We start from the raw sequence: 19328 nt of genomic DNA, 5'->3' as shown, positions 1-19328 counted from the left end.
TGCACTATTCTATTGTTTTAATTGAAGTGTAGTTGATGTAAAATATTATATGTTATATGTGTACAATATAGTGATTCACAATTTTTAAAGGTTATACTTCGTTTTTAGTCATTATAGAATATTGGCTATATTCCTTGTGTTATACAGTATATCCTTGTAGCTTATTTTACACATAATACTTTGTACCTCTTAATTCCCTCTCCGTATATTACCTCTCCCCCTTCCCTCTCCCCACACTGTTAACCTCTGATTTGTTCTCTGTATCTATGAGTCTGTTTCTTTTGTATTTGTTATATTCACTAGTTTGTTGTATTTTCAGATTCCACATATTAGTGATATCATACACTATTTGTCTTTCTCTGTCTGACTTATTTCACTTAGCATAATACCCTCCAAGTCCATCCATGTTTGTGCAAATAAGAAAATTTCCTTCTTTATTACGGCTGAGTAGTTCTCCATTGTGTATATATACACATCTTCTATATCCATTCATTTGTTGATGGACACTTAGGTTGCTTCCATATCTTGGCTATTGTAAATAATGCCGTTATGAACATTGGGGTATTTGTATCTTTTCAAATTAGTGTTTTTGTTTCTTTCAGATATACACCCAGGGGTGGAATTGCTGGGTCATAACTGCTACACTATTCTTACACTCATTGATGGCATTCAACTGAACTTGAAATTAACATGCTATTCATAGATATCATCATGCCAAGGACTTGTAAGCTCCATGGATCTTCCTCCAAATGTCCATGTGGCCCATAGTTTATATTCTATATTTCTTACATTAGTTTAGAGAAGCTTGCAACCACAGTTAAAGAAGCAACAGCTCAGCATTCTGTTTCTGTATAAAATACTAATAACTAAATGGAAATCTGGATCCACAGACATTTAAAAACAGATTACGCAGGCAATCTGAAACAAATTTTTGTTGCATACCCTGTAGCATCAAGTGGTTGAACACAAAGTAGGTGCCCTATAAACACCTGCTGGACTGAGTCTAGGAACAAAGAGTCTCCTGATCCCTGGACACAGAAGCCCAGGCAAATAGCTAATCAGCAGCACCACCGTCAAAGGTACAGAACTCTCGCCCGCAAACATGCAATTCTCATCCTTTGCTTGACTTTTTTTAAAATTTTATTTAATTTTTTATTTTTATTTATTTACTTATTTCTGGTTGCGTTGGGTCTCTGCATGCAGGCTTTCTCTAGCTGCATCGAGAGGGGCCTACTGTTCGTTGCGGGCTTCTCATTGCAATGGCTTCTCTTGTTGCAGAGCACGGGCTCTAGGCACATGGGCTTCAGTAGTTGTGGCACTTGGGCTCAGTAGTTGTGGCTCACAGGCTTAGTTGTTCTGTGGCATGGGGGATCTTCCCGGACCAGGGATCAAACCTGTGTCCGCTGCATTGGCAGGTGGATTCTTAACCACTGCACCACCAGGGAAGTCTCCCTCTGCTTGATTTTAAAACACTCTACACTCATACAATTCTAGCCCATGTAAGTATGTTACATAAATGGTTTTTAAACTGTTACAATGAATATAACACTAATTGACATTTTAAAAAAACGAACAGTTAGCAGATATTATTTCTATCACACTTATCAAAGCTACTCAAAGAAGAAATTCGGGATTTATGCCTTTAACAAACCACTTTAAGGGCAAGATCTGATAATATACTGTGTTCCTAGTACCTCACAGATCCTAGCACGGAGAGGGCAAACACCAACGACCATTCAAATAGGATGTAAAATATCTATACACGCTGCATTCCAAACCATACATTTAAAAGACAATTACCACTAGAGGGCAGTCAAGATCTAAGCATGTATTAAAATTACAAGTTTTTTATAATAAGCTATGAAGGAAGGCAGGCTAGTCTCTTGAAAATTGTATACGTATCTTGATTCCTTTAGGTGTATCTGTATAATAATCTTTAAAAATCACTGATATTAACCAGTTATCTTTTTAACCTGGTATAATTTCATAGTAAGCAATTCAAATCTCAATAAAACTTTGTAATGAATAAAAATAAATGACTTTTTCAAATGTTTTAAAATATTATTTAGAACAATTCTCCAAAAATAGTATAATTCAAACACTGAGTACATATTCATTCTGGAATACACAAATCATCATTCTGCTGACTAACAGAAAATAAATGATAGCCCTGACCAATTACATAAGGTTAGATTCAGTTTTAGCAAAATTTTACGTCCTTTACTTTTTTTTTTTTTTTTTTTTTTGCGGTACGTGGGCCTCTCGTGGGCCTCTCACTGTTGTGGCCTCTCCCGTTGTGGAGCACAGGCTCCAGACGTGCAGGCTCAGTGGCCATAGCTCACGGGCCAAGCCGCTCCGCGGCATGTGGGATCTTCCCGGACCAGGGCACGAACCTGTGTCCCCTGCATCGGCAGGCGGACTCTCAACCACTGCGCCACCAGGGAAGCCCCCTTAACTTTTGTAATGTCAGCAAAAGCAGTAGAGTCAATTGCAAATTAATGTTTTAAATCTTATCTTAGTGATCACCATTTTGCTTTATTCCATAAAATCTCACATCTATCTATTAATTCCCATTTTTCACCATCCTTGTCGTGAAGGTCACAATATTCCCAAAGCCTCCCAACTGGTCTCTCTGTCCAAGCACTCTCCCCTCCAATCTGTTCCTTCCCACTGTCGTCACAGTTATTTTGTTGTTCTAAACTCTGATCACAAATCAAGCTTTTGCTTTAAAACTTCCTGGCGCTAGAACTCCTTGTACTACTTTACCGTATTTCTCAACTGGGTTTTCAAAATATTCCATGTCTTAGCCTAATCATTCTACCTCCATTTAGTACTGTTCTTTCCTCACTTATACCCTATAATTTAGCCTAACTAGACAATCAATTTCCCCTCAACTCTTTCTAAATTTAATGACATCAGATATACTTTCCCTCTGTCAGGAATGTCCTTTCTCCCACCAACTTCTTCTTGTTGCTATTTTCATCTCTTCAACAGCTAACTCAGATGCCATTTTTTCCCCTTACTGATTCCTCCAATTGGAAAATGAATCTTTCTTATGTATTTTCCACATACATCAATTTAATCCCTACTAAGAGGTAGGTGGGCTCTTGGATTCCAGGACACACTGGTGAACGAAAAACAGGATCTCAGGGAATTCCCTGGCAGTCCAGTGGTTAGCACTTGGTGCTTTCATTGCCATGGCCCCAGGTTCAGTCCCTGGTCTGGGAACTCACGTCCCACAAGCCACGCAGCACAGCCCAAAAAAAGAAAGAAAAAATACAGGATCTCAGCCTCTACTGTGGAATATTTTACATGAGCCTCTCTGTTCATTAATCACATAACTTCAGTAAGACTGAACCTTGTAAATCAGCTATCAATGGTTCTATCTTTAAATTCTTAAAATGCAGAAACCATGCCATCCTCTGATAACCATTTTTCCTCCCAGTTTTCTCATTTCCTTATTCAAACACATTCACTCTTCAAACTCATTAATTTCCTCTGTGGCTTCCCTTCCTTATCTATACAGCTTTCAGTACCTTCCTGCCCTATTAGTCTTCTCCTCACTTGCTCTGTTAACCCCCATATTTGTCTAATTTTACTGTCTCATTCTCACCATCTATACTTGCTCTGCTGAGCTTGCTGGGAAACACATGCACACAACAGACTGGCACCATTACTAACTCAAAGTCTCTAACCTCAGTTGGACCATTAATGTTTCTCTGCTTTTTATCTCTCTGAAACCTGCTCTCTGTCCCATCCCACAAACATCTCTCTCTAATCTTTATTGCTGAGTGACATCAGAAGGAATAGCAGAGTATGGACCTCCAAAACTCTTCTCTGTAAAAGCAATGAGAACAATGGAAAAAAATGGTCAAAACCAACTTTTTCAGAGCTCTAAAAATTAAGTAAAGGCTGGCAGCAATCTGGGGAGTGTTTATTCAATAAAAAATGGCTCAATATTTGTAAGGACAGCAAGCTTAGTGGTGCTTTAACTTGACTTAGGGCCATTCCTTTCTTCCTAGATGCACAGTACAATGAAAACCAACAGGCTTTCAATTAAAGTGAAAATCAGCAAGCTCGAAGACTCTGGAGGGGACAAAGCAGAGTGGAGCTCCTCAAAGCCCCATTCACGGATAACTGTCATTATTTCACCTTTCTGGTAGTTCCTTGGAAAGTTCCACTGGCAATACTTACCTTTATTTGACCTTATTTAGAGTTTGCTCAATGCAAAAAATCCTTTCCTCAGGATCATTTGTTGAAAATCAGAGGCCCTTTTTTTTTTTTTTTTTTTTGCGATACGCAGGCCTCTCACTGTTGTGGCCTCTCCCGTTGCGGAGCACAGGTTCTGGACGCGCAGGCTCAGCGGCCACGGCTCACCGGTCCAGCCGCTCTGCAGCATGTGGGATCTTCCCAAACCGGGGCACAAACCCGTGTCCCCTGCATCGGCAGGCGGGCTCTCAACCACTGTGCCACCAGGGAAGTCCCCAGAGGCCATTTTTTAACCCTGCAACTGCTTGAGGTGGCAATAATAGCTGAGGCAAACAACAAGCTGTCCAAAATATTTGAAAAGAAAAGCTGGGGAATGAGATATCCACAATAGGCTGTGAAAAGTTTCAACATAATCCTGGTGATCTAGTAAGCCACGCTCATGCCCAGGGTTCTGGGTTCAGGAAAAGACATGAGAAGGCCCTAAGTTCTCAAGTCTGGAAGACCCTGAGGTTCTGCAAAAGCCATAAGTGAGGGCTAAGGTGGGGACTGGCTGGCTGTGTGTCCAAGGCATCTCCCAACATGCACACAGAGTCCCTTCCTTGACAAAAGCTGGGAGAGTTATAGGTCCCATTTATGGAAGTCTCTGTCTAATCACAAGCTGACCACTAAGCTGATGAAATAGAGATTTCAGCAGTCACACGTGACAAACAGAACATACTCTACAGAACTAGCTAAGAAAATTCATTAAACAAGTAAGTAACGACAATTACAACAAGCACAATAACAAACCCTGAAGGGAGATTCCAGAGTTGCCATATTATACTATTTAAAAATGTCCAGTTTTCAACAAAAATCGTGAGACATGCAAAGCGACAAGAAAGTACATCTTATATACAGGGGAAAAAAGTCAATAGAAATTGTCACTGAGGAAGCCCAGATACTGGAGTTATTAGACAAAAATGTTAGGTCTCCCTTTTATACAAGGCCAAACCCTTTACCCATGTTGTGAATTTCATTCCCCCACTCCCAACCATCCTCAGATCATACTTCATCAAGTTCCTCTCCTTTCCTTTCAACTCTCCTTTCCTCTGATTCTTTTCCTTAGCATTTAAAAATGTCCAAATTTCTCCTATTTAAAAGAATGAAAATTTTAACCCTCTTTTTCTCTCTAGCAATAGTCTCAGCTTCATATATGTGTGTGTGAGCGTGTGTGTGTATACATATATACATATGTATTGAGCCTTGGTTGCTCTGTCTAGTTGTCTCACATGCATCTCAAACTCAACATATTTAAAATCAAACTCAGAATCTCCCCAATTTCCCATCTCTATTTGCTCCAATTCCTGTGCTCCCAGTGAATGTGAAGGTACTCACCAGCTACTAACCCAGAAGCTATCCCAGACACTCCTTCATCCTTCCACTGATTCTATTTCTAAATGCCAAACAATTCTGTCCTGTGAATTCTCTCTATTCACAGTATTGGCTAAGATCAGGCCTTCAACGCTCCTCATCTATACTTCTTTTAGAGCCACCAAACTGCTGTCCTCACCTCTAATTTTGTTCACCTTCAGCCCATTCTCCAAAGAGCCACTGGAGTAATTCTTTTAAACAGAAAACCCTCGTTTCAGTCTCTGTCTTCTCTCCTTCATCTTCCCCTGCTTCTCAAACTTCACTCTATATTCAGCCACGTAAAGCTATCTGATTCCCACGTGCAACCCTCCCTTGTCACTCCAAGCCCTTACACAAACCATCCTCTCTGTCTGGAACACATGAACCTCACTGATTCCTACTCATTCCTCTAAATTTCACCCTAGCTTTGATGGTTTTAAAACATGTCTCCAAATATTTTGTCACACTTCCCTTCAAAAAGTGTGGGCTTAAGGGTGCAATGCATTTAGTGACTCACTTCCAACAAACAGAATATGGCAGAAGTAATTGTAACAGGCATTGAGGCTTCCTCCTCGCACTATCTCTTAGATTACTAACTCTGGGGGAAGCCAGCTGCCATATGAAGGCACTGAAGCATTCTCTCTGAGGAGGTCTACATGACAAGGAACTTAGGTCTCTTGCCAATATCCAGAGACAAACCGAGCCCTTTAACCAACAACTATGCAAGTGAACTGTCTTAGAAGCAAATCCTCCAGCCCCACTGAAGTCTTCAGATGACTGCAGCCCTGGCCGACTTGATAGCAACCTCAAGAGAGGCCATGATTCAGAACGACCTAACTAATCCACTCAAATCCCTAACCACAGAAACTTTCAGATAACAAACATTTGTTGGTTTAAGCCATTAAAATTTAGGGAGGGGGTATTTGTTACACAGCAGTAGATAACTAATACACCTCCTTTATGAAGATTTCTCTGACACCACCAAGATCAGTTAAATCCTCTCTGCTGTGACACTTGGGCATTAATGTTTACACTGTATGAAAGCATTGGCAATTTAGTCTACTTTCCCTGCCTATCCTGAAAGCTACCTGTGGGCAAAACTGTCTTATTCATTGTTGAATCCCCAGAACTAAGCACGGGAGATGTTCAATAACTATATATTAAAATCAAATGAAAATGAGGATGATTTGAAATATGGAAGTAACATGAAACCCAAAGATGGATTTAGTAAATATAAGCTCCTTTTCTTCCTTCTTGAAATTCATATAAGTCACAAGAAAGTACGTAACCATAAGGTAGTACTACACTGCCTCACAGAGGTGTTAAGAAGATGAAATTTTATTATGGTTGTAAATAATATAAAACACTGTATGTCATCAGAATAACATCTTATCCAGTATCCTCCTGAATACAGTTCTCACTAAAAGTGAATATGTCAGATCTGACACAGTTTATGCCCATAATTGATAATGTTTTTACATATAATCATCATTATTTTTCTCTGGCATACACTGCTTGTTTCTTTGTACAGGGCTAAATGTATTCTCCTCCTTGAATATTGACCACAATTAACTATTTCCCTGAAGACTTAAGGTTATTGTTAGAGCCATGATTAATCATTTCTCTGAGCTATACAGTGGGCTTGTTTCTTTCCTGTTTTCTCCTCAATTTACTGGCTGCCATCTATAGCTTTAGAACTGAGTCAGCCTGACTTGGGCAGCACTCTTTCTATGTAATTTTCAATGAGTATCAGAAAAGCAATGGTGGAGGAAAGACCTATAAATGTCGGTAAGACTCTAGACACCCAAAATATAAATATTCATGTGGGAAGGAATGAAAATAAAATTGGGGGATATCAAATGGTTGATATGTCAGACTTTAAAAGCATGGTTGATTTTTCCCCAAACCTTTTATTATTATCATTATAACATCTTCCAACAGAAAAGATATAGACTGTCATCTCTCTTATCTAATACTCTCTAGGGAGACACAAAGTTAGAAAGAAGCTCAAAAACTTCTATGATGACTGTACCCTTGTTAGGTATTTATTGTACTTATATTAGGTATATACCTAATAGAGTAGTTGAATCAAATATTTTAAAAGTATGCGGGGCTTCCCTGGTGGCACAGTGATTAAGAATCTGCCTGCCAATGCAGGGGACACTGGTTCAATCCCTGGCTGGGGAAGATCCCACATGCCACGGAACCACTAAGCCAGTGTGCCACAACTACTGAGGCTGCACTCTAGAGCCCGTGAGCCACAACTACTGAGCCCACGTGCCACAACTACTGAAGCCTGCACACCTAGAGCCTGTGCTCCACAACAAGAGAAGCCACGACAATGAGAAGCCCACGCACCACAACAAAGAGTAGCCCCCACTCACCGCAACCAGAGAAAGCCCTCACGCAGCAACGAAGACCCAACACAGCCAAAAATAAAAACAAATAAATAAATTAATAAAAAATAATTTAAAAAAAAGTATGCAAAAACACTGGAAAATGCTACACTATACTAAGGTATTATTAATAAACATTCGTATGCCTGATATATCCAATTGTTCATTAAAGAGTACATTTAATAGGTAATTACAAAAAGAGATTGTGGCTTTGTGAAACTAGGAGTCACTATGACTAATGACTGAAGTTCTCCATAGAATGCCACAATCACTAAGGAGATATTAGACACAGCCACTCATAATTATGATAGTTTACTAATAATAATCCACAATTGATGATGTGGGGAAATAAATGTCTGAAAGTTTAACCAAAAAAAAAAAGATCAATTAACTCTTTAAAAGATTTACAAGTCTTCAAAATTAACAACGTCTGCTCCATGGAAGATCTCATTTAAATAATGAAAAAGCAATCCACAAACTGGGAGGAAATATTTCCAATATCTGACATAGTTCTTATACCCAGAAAAAGATACATATATGTTTATATATATAAATATATACATTTTCACAGTTTAATAAAAAGAAGACAAAACAACCCAGGCTTTTTAATGGATAAAAGATGTAAACAAACACTTCATAAAAAAAGATATACCGATGGCTAACAAGTATAAGAAAATATGGCAACATTATTATTCTTAAGGAAAATGCAAATTAAAACTACAATAAGATACCATTTCACACCTACTGTAAGGGCTAAAATCGGAAAGATTCACTACCAATTCTTGGACAGGATGTGGGAGCAACTATACCTTCACATATTGGTCATGGGAGCATATGTGCAGAACTGTTTGCAAGTTTCTTGTAAAGTGAAATGTACGTTTGTCCTATGACCCAGCAATTTCACTTCTATTTACCCTAAAAGAAGTGAAAGTATGAATCTGCACAAAGACTTGTCTACAAATGTTCATAGCAGTCTTATTCATAACAGTCAAAAACTGGAAACAACCCAAATCTATATCAACAGGAGAATGGATTTAAAAAATTGTGGTTTATTATTCAAATAGAATGCTACTCAGTAATTAATTTTGTGATACTTGTAAAAACATGGGTGATCACAAAAACAGTATACTGGGGGACTTTCCTGGTGTTCCAGTCATAAAGAATCCACCTTCTAATGCAGGGGACGCAGGTTTGACCCCTGGTTGGGGAACTAAGATCCCACATGTCTCAGGGCAACTAAGCCCATGTGCCACAACCACTGAGCCCACGCGCCTCAACTAGAGAGCCTGCATGCTGCAAACTACAGAGCCCATGTGCTCTGGAGCCTGCCCACCACAACTAGAGAGAGAAAAACCCACATGCCACAACGAGAGAGATGCCTGCGCACCGCAACCAGGGAGAAGCCTGCACCCCGCAATGAAGAGCCCACACTGCAATGAAAGATCGTATGTGCCGCAACTAAGACCCGACACAGCCAAAATAAATAAATAAATACATAAAATAAAATAACAAACAAAAACAGCATGTTGAGCAAAAGAAGTTAGATAAAAAATATAGTGATTACTGTTGGTGGGAATGTAAACTGATACAGCCACTATGGAGAACAGTATGGAGGTTCCTTAGAAAACTAACAACAGAACTACCATATGACCCAGCAATCCCACTGTTGGGCATATAGCCTGAGAAAATCATAATTCAAAAAGATACATATATCCCAATGTTCACTGCAGCTCTATTTACAATAGCCAGGACATGGAAGCAACCTAAATGTCCATTGACAGATGAATGGCTAAAGAAGATGTGGTACATATACATACAATGGAATATTACTCAGCCATAAAAAGGAATGAAATTGAGTCATTTGTAGTGATGTGGGTGAACCTAGAGTCTGTCATACAGAGTGAAGTCAGTCAGAAAGAGAAAAACAAATACCGTATATTAATGCATATATACGGAATCTAGAAAAATGGTACTGATGAACCAAGTGGCAGGGCAGGAATAAGGACTCAGACGTAGAGGACATACTTGTGGACACGGTGGGGGTGGGGGAGGGAAGCTGAGACGAAGTGAGAGAGTGGCATGGACATATATACACTACCAAATGTAAAATAGATAGCTAGTGGGAAGCAACCGCATAGCACAGGGAGATCAGCTCGGCGCTTTGCGACCACCTAGAGGGGTGGGATAGGGAGGGTGGGAGGGAGGCTCTAGAAGGAGTGAATATGTGTATACATATAGCTGATTCACTTTGTTGTACAGGAGAAACTAACACAACATTGTAAAGCAATTATACTCCAATAAAGATTTTTTAAAAATATATAGTGATTACATTTATGCAGAGTATAAGAAGAGGCAAAATTAATCTGTGATGATAGAATTTAGAAAGTGGTTACTTTTCGGGGGCAGAGGGAACTTTCTGTGATGAAGAAAATGGTCCCCATGTTCGTTTGGGTGGTGGTTTCTCTCATGTATACAACTGTCAAAATTTACCAAATTGAACTGAAGATCTGTGCATTCTATTATATAAATATTATACCTCATTTTAAAAATATTTTAAAAAGAACCATTAGCGTTGAGGGCTTATTCTGTACCAGACAGCTGTAGAACTCTTCCCAATTGCTGTGTCTTGACTTGGCAGGGTTTTATTGTTTATCCATCCCAGGGGCCGTGTGGACTGCACACCCTTTAAGGCAGGGATATTTTCTGTATCTTGCATATCTAGTAGTATCTGCTTCATAATAAGATCTACCAAGTATTTGTTGCTGTAAAGCGGACTTCAAGATATGTTACATTGTAAGAAGTTACATTATGATTATGAACATTATTGTTATTAAATGGGTATCTAATTTTATTTGTAGCAAATATAAGGATTCAGTAACTACAGTGAACTGTCCAGATGCTAACTACATACTGACTCAACTCAAAGGACTGAAATCTGGGGCTGGGATCCTGCCTCTACCATTTAGTAAATGGGAAGACACGGAAGTATCTGAATTTGTTTCCTTATCTGTAAAATGAGCAGAGTACACAGACCATCCTCATAGAGTTACTGTGAGGATTAAACAATAAGTGCAAAGGTCTTCTAAACACCTGTTACACATGATAAGCACTATATAAATATTACCTATCATTACTATTTAAGATTGAATTCCTATACACAGATACTACACTGAAAATATTAGTCATTAGAGAATATCTGACATAGATTTTTTAAACTTTCTATCAAAAAATACAGGCACTACAATGAAACACGCAGAGCTCATGTCATTTTTGGCAACTTTAAAATACGGATATTAACACCAACTCAAAGTACAGGAGCAAAGGATTAAGGAGTTAACCATCTTAAACCATATTCTTAAAAGGTATTATTCAAAGGAAACACGTCCTTCATAGACCCTCTAAAAATCCATTTATTCAACACATATTTATTGAGTCCTATTCTAGAGCGTTTTCCTTAAAGCAAAATATTGCACTAATTAATTACTATGGAAGGTTTAGAAAACACTAGCTCCCACTATAGGTTTACTCCCATAAACAACTAAAACTAGCTCTTCTGAAGCAGAGCTGGTGGGGTAGGTGGGAGTGAGGGGCAGTATCAGAATCATGGAGTTAACTGCTCCCTCAGACTCTTCGGGAAGGTAAACCCACTTCTTCCCCCTGCGGAATCAGTGCGGTCCCGAGCCACTCCGCTGAAAGATGAGCTAATCCTCCAAGTGTCCTTCAGGACAAAAAATGCTCTAAACTCCTGGCCTAAATTACATACTTCGACTGAAGGAGTCTATCTTGCACTCCCCATTTTTATTCATGCATTTGGCTTTAAAGAACTTACTATGTGATTTTGCAACAAGAGGAGAAGAAAGCGAAATGAAAATACCATGATCTTGATCGGGCGCCTCCAGGTTGTAGCCATACCCCAGCAGTGTGCGCACGGCCTCACGGAGGCTGTCCTTGTTGGATTTCTTAGTTCGGTCATCTAGAAGGGCATAGGGAACCAGGCGAGGGTTTCTTCTGTTCTTTACATCCTACAGGAAGGCAAAAAAGGCGCATGATCATCAAAGAGTGACCAACAGCATTTGGAAATGAGACAGCCACCAAATACATCAAAATATAAAGCATATGAAGGTAGATACTGGGCCTTCAACCTTCCCTTTGTCTTCCCAGGCTGCAGGAGTTACTGAAATGCTATCAGTATGAAAGATTTAATCAAGTGAGTAACTGCATCAATTTAAATAGGCCCTCTCCATGAGAAGAAAACGTAAAAATAACAACAGTAACAAAAGCCAACTTGAAGGATCTCGGTAATCATCTTCCATCTGCCCTGGTCACAAGGCAATGGGCTAACTTAAGAGAACCTACCGTTTCCTTGCCAAGTTGACTGACAGGTCTTTGTTACAAGAAGAGCCTAATTATTACCGGACATCTGATTTTTGAGCCAAAGAACAACACCAGGCTGCTGTGCCTTCTTCAGAGAAAACTCAGTGTGTGGGCGGCCATCCCATGACCTCAAATAGCTTGGAAAATATGCATCAAGTTGATTCCATCAACTGGGGAGACCAGGTAACGCCAGCAATACTGAAATAGCTACAAACCTCACAATTCGTCTTTTACAAAAGAGGCCCCAAGTTTAAAACGTGATTAAAATGGTGTTGACCAAGCAAGAAGACAGGCTATCTTACGACCTTGGAAAAGGATACCTAATTTGCGAGTAAGTACAAAACTTAATCTCATGGGAGGTGGGGATGCCTCCCATGGGCTGCGAGTCTTTAGGGCTCTAACATTTAAGAAGTTACTTCTTTCCACTCATTCACTGCTGCAGGTTTTGTCAAACTTTCCATATTTTAGGAGGCGTACTCGATTCTCAATTTACCTTAGCATGAAGAACTAAGAGGCTGTGGATATTCCCAAACCTTCTCCAAAAAAAAAAAAAGGTATGTGGTGGACAGGGTTTGTTCTCGCTGGGGAAGAGCAAAGAAAACCTAATTTCTTCTTCCCCCTCTCTAGCAAATCTGTAGTAAATACCTCATCCCGACTACACGACCATCTACTGACACCTGGAGTCCAAATCATCTGGGTTGCTTGATGGGGAACCCCACACCGAAGCCACCCCCAAATACACAAGCAGCGTAAACAGAGTGCCTGCACTGCCAGGGCAGCTTCAAGACACATTACCCAGCACCCCTCCCTTTCAATACTGGTTTGCTGCCCCGCAACTTTTCGTGTAGAGAAATTAAGAGGCCTCCGATGAATCACACTCTCTGGAAATGGTGTCCTGGGAATGTGACTGTGAAAAGGAGCTGCCCTGGGGTTTCCACGTACACAAGTGCTTGAAATCAGGTGTGCTGGAGAGGCAGAGAAGAGGGACCTCAAGCAAATGCCTGCTCGCAAGGAGTTTACGACCTAGCTGTGAACCAGACTATGTTAAGGAGAGGGCGATGAAAAAGTAAAGACAACGCTCATTCAGACAACCCAGCAAGTGTGTGCTCTGTCAGTGGGGAATGGGGTGGAGGGATGGAGTGGGAACTGGGGGAGGGGACGGAGAAACGGTTCCAAGGACAGCTTTGGCCAGCTCAGACAGAGCCCTGTGTTTTTATGAGGAGGACCCTCATGCACAAGGAAGAGGCAGACAGCGGGGGGTTCTGGTTTGTCCCACAGAATCGTGCGGGCTGCAAGGCAAGTGAGCGCTCCTTTGGCAGAGAGCAAATGTGACCCCTTATCCCCCTGTGGTATATGGTTCAGGTTCATACACACACACGCACACACACACACACGCACACACACATACACACACTATGCTCAAGTGGACTGAGTACTGACAATCTCATCAGTTACAACCAGTTTAATTCAATATAAAAATAGCTTATTTTATGAAGTAAATCAAGGCTATCTGAGTTTTCTTAGCCTTGCAAATGACAAAAGTCACCGGTTAAGAAGAATTTTGGAAACATATTTTTCAAACCAACAGGTAGCCTTTATCCTGAACCATGGCCTAAGCTTATAAGTAATAATCCAGTTTATTCCTAAAAATGTTTAAGTAAAGGCACTGCCCACCATGAGCTGGCAAGGATCACTGTGATAAGCAAGGGAAGAATTTGGGCTCTGGAGTCAAAAGGCTTGATTCCAACCTGGTTCTGCCACCTGGGAGCGCCGGACAAATTGTTCTCAAGCTCCCTGTACATCATATGTGAATTGGCAATAAAAACTGTTCATCCTTCATGGAACTCTTGCAAGAGTTAAAGAAGAAAATAGACGTAAAACTCGATGCATAGTGACTCTGGCATCTTACAATAATAGCAAACTATTCTATATGATTTGTTAGGTGAAATGCACTGCTGTAGCCTTTCTTATACATAAGTTATATAATGAAGTTTAAAAATTCAGTGAGGAGGAAAACAGTGGCCCAGAGAAAATTAATTTAAGTAGCTTTCCCAAGGTCACACAGTCACTAAGAGGCAAGGCTAAATTTGCTCTGCTTTGCTATCTCAATACAGACCCGATGACTGTTAGTTATTCCTGTGAGTGCAACCATTAATAGAAATCCACGATTCTGAAATCCAGAAAACTCAGAAAAGTCGGTTTTTTACGAAGTTTAACAAAAACTCAGTTGGTGACAAAAATGATCTGAATTGATGCAAGGCTGTGGATAATCTTTACTTACCCCTCTTGATATCATCAGCCTACACTGCTGAACAGAGAATAATTTATACATGGTCTGCTGCCCTGCTGAGGGCACTATGTAACATGATCAATGTATCACCATTCTGAAAACCAAGAAATATCTGGATTCTGAAATTCATCTGGTCCCAGGGGTGTTAAATAAGGAATTGTGGGACCTCCCTAGTGGCGCAGTGGTTAAGAATCCGTCTGCCAGTGCAGGGGACACGGGTTCGAGCCCTGGTCCGGGAAGATTTCACATGCTGCGGAGCAACTAAGCCCGTGCGCCACAACTACTGAGCCCGCGTGCAACAACTACTGAAGCCCATGCGCCTAGAGCCTGTGCTCCACAACAAGAGAAACCACTGCAATGAGAAGCCTGAGCACCACAACAAAGAGTAGCCCCCGCTCGCTGCAACTAGAGAAAGTCCGCGTGCAGCAACGAAGACCCAATGCAGCCAAAAATAAATAAATAAATAAACAAACAAATAAGGAATTGTGGACCTCTTCTATTATTAGTTTATCTCGAACTTCTCCTATTTCAAAAGCTTCTCCTAAAATACAATCTCAGAGAGAGAAATGCCACAAAACCACGTTATAAATCACTGGTCTGGTAATATTCACTGTGCCCCTCATGATAGCAACAAGACTTGGGGTGGCCTGACTTCTTGAAACAGGCGTTTCTGTGCATATGTACATTAAAGATATCTATATGATGTGAGTTTTACAATGGTCATTACTTAATCTCTCCTGTTACAAATTATACTAATTCCTACTTAAGTCAATCTCAGAGTACGTGCTGTAGAGCTAAATTCCCACGTACCTGTTGGATGCCATAGGTCCAGCCCTGCCGGATTCGATCCCGGGCCCACACGTTATGAGCATTTTCCGCCAACTTGTCCACCATCGCTTCCTGGGATGGGGTGAGCTTGATAAAGCTCAGGTCCATCGGGGCAGGCTTGTATCCACTTGTCAGCTGGTAACTACAAAGCAAAGCCAAAGAAATATATAATGGGCCTGTCCAGAAAAGTCAAGGTTGAAAAATCCCTATAACAGCCTGTTAATTCCAATTGTTCCTAATTCTTATTGTTCCATAAACCACAGTGGTGACCAGTGGTAATGTGTCCAGCAAGCCTGAGCCCCTTTCACTTAAGCTAAAAACTCATCAGGTGCAAAGGCCACACGATCTTTATGTTTTCATTTTCACACCAGTAAAACAGAAATGAGGCAACACCTGTCTCTCAAAGTTGAGAAGGACTTATCTTTGTTTGTGTTCCAAACAGCTGATGCTTTTTTACCGGATAAATCAAAGTACTGGTAACTAAAACATCTGATAAATTTCTCTTCCTGTTAAGTCCTCATTTTTCTTCAACATTTATGTGTTATATTAAAGTAATATTTATTTCATAAATCCGCATACGCTTTCAGATACTAGCTATTCATTATTCTACAGGGGAATTTTAATGCATTTATACATTATTTCCCTACTGATATTCCTAGTTACATAATTTAGGAAGCCTCATGATAAGATAGACACTAGGAAATACCAGGCATATAATCATCTAAAATATGATTAAGGCCTGGATTTTAGAGAACTCATACCAGAGACTATTTCCACACTCTGAGCCAGAGAGGAAAAGTATTAAAATAAGTGTAAGTTTTAACCTTTTGGGAGAAATATAAAATTGAAAATAAAAGGTTTTCAACAGACATATATTAGGGCAATAGGACTGCTCTGCTACAAACACACACACACACACACACACACACACACACACACACACACAGCTGTCTCATCTATTTAACTAGAGAGACTGGCACAAAGCCTGTTGTACAGTTGCTTCTCTTTCATTCTCTGTCATTGTTGTGTCCCCTACAATCAACTATGCTTTGAGGTCAGGATCTGCTTCTGATCCATTTTTCTAATTGTCATTACACTTAAAAGAGTACCTGGCAGAGAGCAGCCTTTCAGTCTACAGTTTTTGAAAGAATTAACTTTATTTACAGAATGAATATAAAGAGATATCCATCTTCATCTCAAAGATTCTCCTTTGGTGCAAACAAGGTAAAGAAAATTCACCAGATAATTAAGCTAAGTTTAAGAAATTATCAGAGCATGAGAAAATGGTCTTTAAGAAACTATAATTATAATAGTTAATATATTATGATAATAATATAATAATATAATAATAATATATATAATAATAATATATAATAATATATTATATAATAATATAATATAATAATAATAATTATTATTATTCTGGGCTATGGCTAGCCTGATTACAAGGTAAGCTCCTTAACAGCAAGGAGTTGAACTGCTTTGCTCCTAGCTATTTCCAAGAACTAGAATAGTGCCTGATACATGGTAGATATTCAATAAAAATTTGTTAAATGAATCCATGTATGACAGCAATAAATAATTTAAGGTTGAGTAAAGTTGACTTTACCTTAAATACTCCTACTTCATTATAAGGCATCTTCTATTTTATAAATGATTTATCTACAGGCAAAAGTTTTAGAGAATATTTTGTTTGATTTAAATAGGTCAGATTGGCCCGCCAAGTGCAAAAATTATGGCTACTTACCACCTTATGTCACTTCATTTACATCCACGAGCTAAATTTACTGACATGAAATTTTGTTCTGTTTTAAATCAGAACTCTGTATGTTTGGGTAATTAACGATACTTTTTCTTTGTTTTTCTATAAAGAAGCCACATGGGATTTTTGTAATCACTCACACAAATCACTGTATTTTATAGAATTTTGATGTTTAAATGGACAAATCTGTCAACTGTAAGCACAGCCTATATACAAGTTCTCACTCGGAAAATAATTTCTTCAAGAAAGAGCTCTCAATGCATTTCAAATGCACCAAGAGGTGATCAATCCAGCATCGTCTAATTTCCAAGTTTAATATTATTTGCTAGAAGCAGGGTTGGGGGTAATGATAAAGAATTTGGTCTTTTGCATACAGCTGGCCAGTAAGCAAATGAAAAGATGCTCAACATCATTAAGTATTAGAGAAGTGCAAATCAAAACTACACCTCATACCGGTCAGAATGACCATCATTAAAAAGTCTGCAAAAACAAATGTTGGAAAGAATGTGGAGAAAAGGGAACCCTCCTATATACTGTTGGTGGGAATATAAATTGGTACACTCACTATGGAAAACAGTATGGAGGTTCCTCAGAAAACTAAAAATAGAATTACCATATGATCCAGCAATCCCACTCCAGGCATATACCTGGACAAAACTGTAATTCAAAAAGATACATGCACCCCTATGTTCATAGCAGCACTGTTCACAATAGCCAAAGCATGGAGACAACCTAAATGTCCCTCAACAGATGAATGGATAAAGAAGATGTGGTACGTACATACAATGGAATACTACTCAGCCATAAAAAATGAAATAATGCCATCTGCAGCAACATGGATGCAACTAGAGATGATCATACTAATTGAAGTAAGTCAGACAGAGAAAGACAAATACCATATGATATCACTTATATGTGGAATCTAAAATATGGCACAAATGAACCTATCTACGAAAACAGAAACAGAATCGTGGACACAGAGAACAGACTGTGGTTGCCAAGGGGGACTGGGGTAGGGAGAGGGAGGGTTGGGAGTTTTTGGTTAATAGATGTAAACGATTATATACAGAATAGATAAACAAGGTCCTACTGTACAGCACAGAGAACTACACGCAATATCCTGTGATAAACCATAATGGAAAAAAATACAAAAACAGAATGTATATATGTGTATAACTGAGTCACTTTGCTGTACAGCAGAGATTGGCAGGACATTGTAAATCAACTACACTTCAATTGGGGAAAAAAACCCAACAACTTGGTCTTTTGTACTCTCCCATCTTCCCACCTCTATTTCTCACCCTCCTCTTGACTTTCCCCACAATAACCCAGCACATGGTAGTATCACAGCACACAATTCTCTTTTTTCTCTCATTTTCCAGTGGTCCTAATTCCTCCTACCTGTCGCAGAGGATACACATACGGTCAAGTTCGGAAGCTAATCTATGAATAGTTGACTAGAGCCTATGCTACCTCAGTGAGGGATATATGCCCTCTAAAAGAGGAAAGATCATGGTAGACTTGCCAGCCATGTCTTACATGGCATGGGGAGGAATTTTTGAGGGGTATTTTCTATAAAAAATTATAGATAAGTTTTACTAATCTATAGTAGAACTACACATTCTACTATATGTCTATAGTATATATATAGAGTATATGTATATATGATAATATTGGCATAAGCATTTCTCTTTATTTTCTAAATTTTCCTCTTCCTATACAGAATATCTACTAATGTTGCTTCAATTTGTGATCACAAGGAAAACCTACGGAGACACGTTTGCATCTGTTGATTTGAAATAACACAATAATTAGTTCACACTCATTTTCAGATGTAGACTACGATTCATTTTACTTGCTTTTCTTCATAGCCCTGTGCAAGAAAGAATTTCAAGTGGTTCTTTTAAATGGTCAATAGTCCCATCCAAATTAAAGTTACTAATTCCCATTTCACCTGAACCTTATTTCCACACTGTTTCACTTCATCTTCTATAGTAAAAATACAAATATCTTTGAAATTAATAGACTTCGACCTCAGTAGGTTGATAAAAATGATGACTTCATGAATGCTTTAACCAGT

General features: G+C 39.3%; 1 protein-coding gene across 1 annotated transcript in view; it reads right to left on the bottom strand.

The window, feature by feature from the left end:
• RYR2 (ryanodine receptor 2) overlaps nucleotides 1-19328 on the bottom strand; it is a 721906-nt gene that overhangs the window by 274211 nt on the left and 428367 nt on the right. The window contains exons 24-25 of the mRNA XM_029245584.1: nucleotides 15469-15628; nucleotides 11869-12016 (exon numbers count right to left, since the gene is read on the bottom strand). Coding sequence (XP_029101417.1) covers nucleotides 11869-12016; nucleotides 15469-15628 — 308 coding nt within the window. The remainder of the gene's footprint in view (nucleotides 1-11868; nucleotides 12017-15468; nucleotides 15629-19328) is intronic.

Source organism: Monodon monoceros, unplaced genomic scaffold (assembly GCF_005190385.1).
Source record: "Monodon monoceros isolate NGI ecotype Baffin Bay Population unplaced genomic scaffold, NGI_Narwhal_1 Super_Scaffold_4, whole genome shotgun sequence".
Taxonomy (NCBI): Eukaryota; Metazoa; Chordata; class Mammalia; order Artiodactyla; family Monodontidae; genus Monodon; species Monodon monoceros.
Note: the sequence above shows the minus strand (reverse complement) of the source record. Positions and strands in the feature narration are given on the sequence as shown.